This window comes from Condylura cristata, unplaced genomic scaffold (assembly GCF_000260355.1).
Source record: "Condylura cristata isolate star-nosed mole 26May11 unplaced genomic scaffold, ConCri1.0 scaffold00027, whole genome shotgun sequence".
Classification (NCBI taxonomy): domain Eukaryota; kingdom Metazoa; phylum Chordata; class Mammalia; order Eulipotyphla; family Talpidae; genus Condylura; species Condylura cristata.
Window position 1 is genome coordinate 20,519,962 of NW_004567128.1, and position 8,468 is coordinate 20,528,429.

General features: G+C 42.7%; 1 protein-coding gene across 1 annotated transcript in view; it reads right to left on the reverse strand.

Annotated features, from left to right (window-relative positions):
- Positions 1–5,305, reverse strand: part of RPGR (retinitis pigmentosa GTPase regulator) — a 30,788-nt gene extending 25,483 nt beyond the window's left edge. Inside the window, exons 1-4 of the mRNA XM_012730272.1 lie at positions 5,142–5,305; positions 2,730–2,855; positions 2,191–2,283; positions 1,113–1,175 (exon numbers count right to left, since the gene is read on the reverse strand). Coding sequence (XP_012585726.1) covers positions 1,113–1,175; positions 2,191–2,283; positions 2,730–2,855; positions 5,142–5,304 — 445 coding nt within the window. The 5' untranslated portion in view covers position 5,305. The remainder of the gene's footprint in view (positions 1–1,112; positions 1,176–2,190; positions 2,284–2,729; positions 2,856–5,141) is intronic.
- Positions 5,306–8,468: the final 3,163 nt, after the last annotated feature.

Genomic DNA, 8,468 nt, shown 5'->3' on the forward strand with positions numbered 1-8,468 from the left:
AAATTTCAGTCATTTTAGAAAAAAAAATGAAAACTAATCAGAGCAAAAAGACTAGCTTTTACAAATGCAAAGTGCTACAAGGCCACAAAAAAGTGAACTGCACAATTTAAAACATACAGAGCACACCAGAGTTGTTGAAATGCTGAAGTCACTCAGAGAACTACATTAGTAAAATGCTGGTCATAAAAAAATTCCATGGAAGGTAAATACTTATAACTGGATCTTCAAAGGGAAAGATTTGAATAAGAGAAAAAGGAAGACAGTTCATCAGGAGAACAGTGTGCATGAGAGTAGAGAGGTGAGGAGGAGTCAACTGAGAGTAGCTTGAAGACTGAAGAAGCTGTGTGCATAGGAAAGGAGGTAGGAAGGACTGCTTGTTGGCCAGGGCGAATGTTCCAGAATTGAACTGCCTTGGCACCTTGGTTAAACACCCCTGTACCTCTGGCCTATACCCCAGTTCTTGTATGGATAAATAAATACAATAAATCTTTAAAAAAAAAAAAAAACACTAGTTGGGTGTATGTATAAGTGTACTACCAGACTGACTCTGTTCTGTTCCACTCTCCTTTGTCTACCTTTTCACTAACAGCACACAGCTTTGTTTGCTGTGTCTTTACTGTAGGTCTTGAAATCCGGTGGTGTGAATGTTCCAATTTTGTTCTTTTCAACATTGTTTGGTTACTCTAGGTCTTTTGCTTTGACCTATAAACTTAAAAGCACCCTACTAATTTCTACACACACAAAGAGTGTTTGGATTTTGACTGAAGTTGTGCTAGCCTACATCAACAGCTTTTGGGGGATGGCTTCCACTCACCCTCAGAAGAGAAGAGGGAAGACCAAAATCAGGAGGAAATTAGTCCCTGAGATGTGCACACAAGTAAGGAGATGCTGTCCCTTGATAGGATCTGAGAAAAACAGCTTTGTCTGCAGCCAGTGAATATTTATCAGCACATTTTCAAAGACAAACACACATACTAACTTATTACAGTTTTATAAACATTAATCTGCTGTCCCAACACTATTTCTATTTACTTTACAAAGCTATAAATTCTACTACAGTGAGACTTCAGTCCTGAAATCCAGCAGGGAGTCATACAGACTGAAGACTGTACCTGTCAAAATGATCGTGTGGTTCCTTCCACAGGCAGCAAACAGCACTTTTTCAGGCTTTAACGCTAAAATATAAAAACATGACAAATTATTTGGTTATAGAAGTGATAAATAATCCACATTAAGTGGTAATTAAGAGGTAGTGCTAAGATTTAAGCCAGGCCTATGTGACTCCAAAGTGATATTCTTAAACACTAAAGTGAAGGTCTTCAGAACTAGGTACATAGCATAATAACCAGTGGAGTTTTGAGAAAAATAAACACCAGTCAGCCACATTCCTGAGAACGTGAGTCAGTGGTTCTGAGTAAGACCCAGGTATCTGTATATTTTCAAAAACTCCACAGGCAATTAATATTCACTGAGATCCATTCTGTTTGGCTGTGCTGCCTCCTCATCATCCTGCCAGTGCCATCACTAAGCTCACCACCAAGACACTGTAAATCCTACATTCATGGGCATGAACTGTTACAGATCCTCATGCATTCATTACACATGCAGTAAACATTTACGGACCATCACCCGAATGCACAGCAGAGCAGCAGAGCAGGTGCAAAGATCATTGAATCAAAGTTCTTAGTCTCAAGGATACCAAGTCTAGACACTCCTGTTAGCTCATCTATCAGATATTTGAGAGTAAGGATCACAGTCACCACAAATACACTCAAGTGTATTTATTGAGCAGACTATGCTCAATAAATGCTTTTTGGCTAAGTGAAATACTCCAGGAATTACATGCCATGACCTATAAGCAGCATGGAGATGTTAAGTAACTTCACAAACGAGCACAAGGAAAGGGATGTTGAGCTGCAGTGGCAGAATCACAACTTTCTTTGTGAACTCTGGGTTTGACATCAACATGGTGTTTAGCCCCTATCATACCAAAGTAGACCTGAATACATACACAAAATAAAGTTCAATGCTATTACCATTCAAACAAATATTGAAATGAAGAATTCAAGCAAATATTAAAATGAAGAATTAAGGGCTTTTTCTACTTAAAATATCAGCCATACAATCAATATAAAAACACTTTATAGTTTGTTAAGCATTTGAAGTGATAAAGAAGAAAAGACCCCAAACCTTTGACACACGTTGGCTTGCTAACAGTTGACTTTGATCCTAATCCTAACTGGCCCCAATTGTTACTGCCAAACATGTAAAGCTTATGATTTCCTGGTGGGAAGGAAAAAGAAATAATAAATTGAAACATTTTTAACATAAAGTAACCTCAGGTGATATCATCACAAAGCAAGAGAAAAAGTCACACTTAAAAGTCTTTGCCTTTCCACTTGAAACAGGTTACCTTGTCCATCTAAGGAGCAGGATTTTCCTAAGCGTAAATGAGTTTCTAAGATTAAACAACAACTGTTTATTATATTGATGTTAAAATACATTTACTCCAATAAAGTTGTGTGCAAAGAAAAAGCATACTTAAATATACTAAGGGAACTCTAAGTTTCCTCCCTTGATAAATCACCTTGTCAATAATTTTCAAGCAAAACGAAAAGCAAACCTACAAAAAAAAAACTTTCTACATATTGCGAACATATTAAAACAGCACATCTGTAATATAGGACTCTCTAAGTATTACTATCTTCATTTAGGATTTTAATACTAACCTGTAACAATAGCAGTATGTTCATCCCCACATGACAGATGAACAGGAATGTCATTTTTAAACCAGAATTTGCTAGGAACATTTTCAGCAAATTTAGTTTTTCCGAATGTAAACACAGCACCAGAATCTGCAAATAAATGATAGTTTCTATTTTACAACTCCTACTGTGTTGCCTGTTACTATTTTTTTTTTTAAGTAACTTATCTCTATAGATTCCATGTTTTGTGACATCTTTGCCTCCGGTCTAACCTCCTCCTGCCCCTGAAATCAGTCTCACTCCTCAAACTTCACTGGAGTTTTATTTCTGAAATCTACTAAGTGAATTATATATTACTCATTTACTGGCATAAGTAAGAAATAAATCATCACAAAGAAAGCCGTCCTCGATTATTAGTAGTCTTGTTTATTAGTAGTCTTGTTGCCACCAAATGGTGTCCCCAATAGGCCAAATCCAGCATTTGAAATCTCAAGGATTATCAGACACAAACTATTAATAATAGGTACCAGAAAGGAAAGCATAGTGAATTTAACTATTAATAAATATTAGTGCACCAAATACAAGTCATTATAGAAAACCTTTTGATAACAATTGCGAGGTATCTCAGTTCAAACTGGTAATGGAGATTTGGGAGGCCAGGGTTCAGAATAGGCTCTGCGTTGTTCTAGGATGAATAATTTCAACTATTTTTGTCTTGTTTTGGTCTCCCAGAACACCTTCCTTGATATTATCACCCAAGTCAGGGTTTGGAGGCTCAATTCTGACCCTCTGGCCTCCAATGTCAAATGATATCATTTTGCTTACTTTCTTTTCTCTTTCTAGGCTCTGCACGGATAAGGTAGCAATCTAACCATATTAGAGCCAAGAGTATGGTAGAAAAGGTGATACATAGTTCAGTGAAGGTGCGATTTTTTCCACCTGTTGGTTGTGACCCACTTGTGGGCCAGAGGGTCAGTTGTGTTGGTCACAATCACCATTTTAAAAGACATGTATTACAGAAAAGATCTGAACGTACTCTAACTGGTTAGTATAAGCAACGGTTATACTCTACGGTAAGTATGGGGGTGACACTACATATATCAGGTCACAACGTCAAATAACCATCAAGCTGATGGGGGGAATTCTTAAAAAAAAAAAAAAAGAGAGACAAACAACTCTCGGGGTTAAAACACAGCACCACGAAACTATCTCAACCGCTGCAGCATGAGTTAGATCCCCAGCCAGGGGAGGGGTGACCCACATGACACAACGGACCTCTCCAGACCAGCCAGCTGCTCCCCTCAGCTGCATACTTCAGTCAATCTGCCAGTTCTGCTCCCCACTGTCTCTCGTGAGTCCTCTCACCCCCACACCTCTGGCCAGTACCCCAGTTCTGTACGCACAAATAAATAAATCTTTTAAAAAAACAACTCTCTAAAGGTTCCTCTCCAACCCCCTTTCCCCAGGTCATTTTCGCCCACACTCCCCACCACACACCCCCGCCCCCCCCCGCCCAATTCAATATCAGGTCACAACGTCAAATAACCATCAAAACCATCAAGCTGATAGGGGAAAATCTTAAAAAAAAAAAAAAAAAAAAACAGAGACAAGCAACTCTCGGGGTTAAAACACAGCACCACGAAACTATCTCAACCGCGGCAGGACGAGTTAGATCCCCAGCCAAGGGGGGTGACCCACATGACACAACGGACCTCTCCTGACCAGCCAGCTGCTCCCCTCAGCAGCGTACTTCAATCTGCCAGTTATGCTCCCCACTCTGTCTCTCGTGAGTCCTCTCACCCCCACACCTCTGGCCAGTACCCCAGTTCTGTACGCACAAATAAATAAATCTTTTAAAAAAAAACAACTCTCTAAAGGTTCCTCTCCAACCCCCTTTCCCCAGATCGTTTTCGCCCCACACTCCCCACCACACACCCCCCGCCCCCCCCCCCCCCCCCCCAATTCAATATCAGGTCACAACGTCAAATAACCATCAAGGGGATGGGGGGAATTTTTAAAAAAAAAAAAAAAGAGAGACAAACAACTCTCGGGGTTAGAACACAGCACCACGAAACTATCGCAACCGCTGCAGCGAATCCATAATTGGATTCGCGGACTTCGAAGAGGTACTTCAGAAAGTTTATTCGGCGGTAGAAACTGCCCCTGCCTTCGGGAAACTTATCGAAATCATATTTACAAAGAACACAGGCACCCCCTTCCCCGCGGTCCCCCTTCCCGCGGTCCCCCCACGGGTCCTCCTCCTTCCTATCCCCCTCCGCCGTCGATGGCCGCAGAGCGGCCAGAGTTGTGGCCCCAGGAGCACGCCTGCCGCCGGGCCTGTCCCCAAACTGGGCCGGCCCAGAGGCGGGGCCTGGCCGCCCGCCCGCCAGCGAGCCCTGCCCCCGGCCCGCCGCCACTACGGCGGGCGCGACTCACCCGGCACGGTCTCGGTGGGTTCTCCCATGCTGAAGGCGAAACGGGGAGCCTCTGACAGGATCGGGAGGCCGGCGAGGGCGATCTGGTGACTCCTAAAGCCGCTCCTCGGTCCCGACGCGGGCCCCAGAAGCCCCTTGGGCCCCCATGGCGGCACTCCGGGCATAGGCAACTGCGCGCTCCCGGAAGTCAACAAACAGCCGCTAGGGGCAACGGAGGCGGAGCGTTAAACGCTCGGGGCGGGTGACGAGAGCCGGGAAGGGGAGGGGCGGGGGAGAAGGGAAGGGGAGAGGAGGCGGGTGGCCTGCTCGGCGCAGGCGCACACCCAGGGGCGGGCGGGGAGGTAGAGGCCGCGCGCCCTCTGGCGGCCCGGAGGGGAGAGGCGGCCACGCCTCGTGATGCCTTGAGGCGGGGGCTTACTGTGGTGGAGAGGCAAGACCTGTCCTGATCTCCTTCACATTGTAACTAAGGGACGTCACAGACACAGTATGCTCTGTCGTCAGAGCTGATGTAACATAGGCAAACGTCATCAGGAAACTGTAACCCTAGTAATAGTAACCATCAATATATGTATCAATAAGATAGGCACTCTGCTAAACATCCTAATCACATTAAATGATGTCTCCAGCATCTACACCAACACCTGGCTTATACACTAGATGCTCATTAAATATTAAGTGAATGAGTCCCATCCTACCACCTTGTAAGGTGGTTAATGTTACCCCCTATGTTCATTGTATGGGCATTATGCAATGGGAGAGCTGGGTCCATCTTAGAATGGCCCCATTTGTCCTCCCACAGAGGGGAGGGGTATACTCTCCTACTGAGACAATTATGATCAAAGAGATTCACCAGCAGCAGGATGACATAGCTAGAATTTCCTCAGATGTCATTTTTCTAGAGTTAAGCCTTTGTTTCCCATGTATCAACACTTCACCACCGTAAATCAAAGATGCAAAATGTCACCTTCTTCCAAGATGAGTAGATATATATATACACGTGGTAGTTGTTGCCCTGAAATCTAAACTCAGACAAAATAGGATCCCTGAATTCCTGTGTCAACTAGAGCATGTTACTAATTTCTTAGGGAAGGGAGATTAAGCTATCCAATATACAAATAGCCATTCACTTACCAAAAATAAATAAATAAATAAAGCAGATTACAAGTGTTTATAAGGAGCATTGACCTTATGTGAAGAAAGGACATTAAATCTAAGCAGGAGATGCTGGGAGATTGGGAGACCCCTAAGCAGAAAGTAAATCTGCAAAGGCTCACGAGATTTTCCCTTCCAAGAGTTCAAAGAGGTGACACTGAGTTCATAACAAATGGTGAGCCTCTTGAGCCTGTTAAGGAACTGAGACTTTATCCCAAGGACAATGAGAATCCACTGAGGGTTTTTAAGCAATGGAGTGACAAGCTACGTTATGTGTGTTCCTGAAATCATTCTGCCTGATTGCTGTGTAGAGAATTCACTGGAGCAGGGAGGAATGTTCAGAGATTCTTGCAGAAATGCAGACAGGCACTCACACTGGAGAGGAGCAGACTGATAGGAAACTACTTCAGGAGGTAGAATGAATAAGAAATTGTGTCTCTTGACAGCTAGGTAGTGCCATTCTACAAGTAGCTTTTAAAGCAACAGTAAGAAGGGACCCCAAAGTATTTTGGAAAATAGTTCATTTTCTTTTTAGAAACATCATAATAGTTACTATGGGAAAGTCAGAATTTCCAAAGACTTATTTTAGTCCTTATATGCTTTAGTTTGTATTTTATCAAAAAACATTTTTTTACAGGCACATTTGGGTGTTGGGCGCGCCCAGAGCACTGATGCAGCTTTACTCTGTTTTCTAGTGTTAGCAAACAAGGAGGAGTGCAGTTTCCTGTGGTGGCCAACATTGAGGATCTCGAAGTGCAGATACAATGGACAGGCAGAAACTCCATCTGGAGATTCATATTTGGGGAATGCCTGGGTTAAAATGAGGAAGAAAGTGAAGCTAGCTTGGGTTTTGATGAAAACCAGTATTTAATAGCCCAAAGACAGAGTATGAAGTTGAAACGGAGAACGACCAGATGACAGGATTTCTTGTTTGTTTTTTTCAGAGACACCAATATTACATTACATTTTATTACCCACAGGTTGAACTTCCCCCTAATGTTCTAACTATTCATTGATTCAAGGCACAGTCTTTGGGAGTCTATCAGATATCAGAAATGTTACCAGTCTTGAGCAATACTACCATAAACAATATTAACATAAACCTGTAAACCTTGTCTTCAGCGAGTTTGAATTTAGTTGACATTAGCAACTAGGCTATTACAATATGGATATCACAAGGTGAGCAGCAAAAGGAGGTGTTGGAATATATGGGATTAACACTCTGCCCAGACTTGAGAAGGCTTTCTGAAAGAAGTCACGTGAACTGATAATTGAAGGATGAGAGAGTAGGCAAGCAAAGTACAGGGAGTAGAGAGAACATTCCAGCCTAGACAAGAAAGCATGAAAAGAGCAATTTCAGTTATTTTCCTATGGAGCAAACATAAATAAGCTAGCTAAGTAAATATTTTGAGAGATCAAACTACATATAACCTTATAGAGATATTAACTGACATCATATAGATGCACTAGCATTTTTGTGGAATCCTTTAAAAATTCTAGTCACATACATAGTATGTAAGCCCTGAGGAGGAGAGGAGAAGCAAGATTAAAATGGACCTTGATATTACTAGGTAATAACGAACCGTCAATAGACATTATTAAAAACATAAATTTTTATTTAAAAATATATTCTTTTGGGCCCTCCCTGGTGGCGCAGCGGGTTAAAGCACAGCACTGAGAAGCTAAAGCCACTTCCGCATGAGTTCGATCCCCACCCCAGAGCTGACCCACATGGCGTGGCAGACCTCTCCTGACCCGCTCGCTGCTCCCCTCAGCAGTGTACTTCGTCCATCTGCCTGTTCTGCTCCCCTCTCTGTCCCTGGTGAATCCTCTCACCGTCCGCATCTCTGGCCTGTACCCCAGTTCTGTATGAATAAATAAATCTTTTATATATATATATATTCTTTTTGTAAGAAAGGGTGACCATGGCTTACAACACTGTAGATAATTGGGGGGGCTACAGTTTCCCCCCTCTTCAGATGTATGATATCACCCCACAACCACCAGCAAAACACTAGGATAGAGTTTTCAGCAGGAAGGTGAGGCCCATGGTGATGGGTTATGCTGGGAAGTGCAGTAAGGTAAAAACCTACCAGGAGCACAGCAATCTAGGCATGATTAGCATCAGAAAGTATGTTTATAGCATAAAGGAAAAGAAACAGCAGAAATGGAGAGA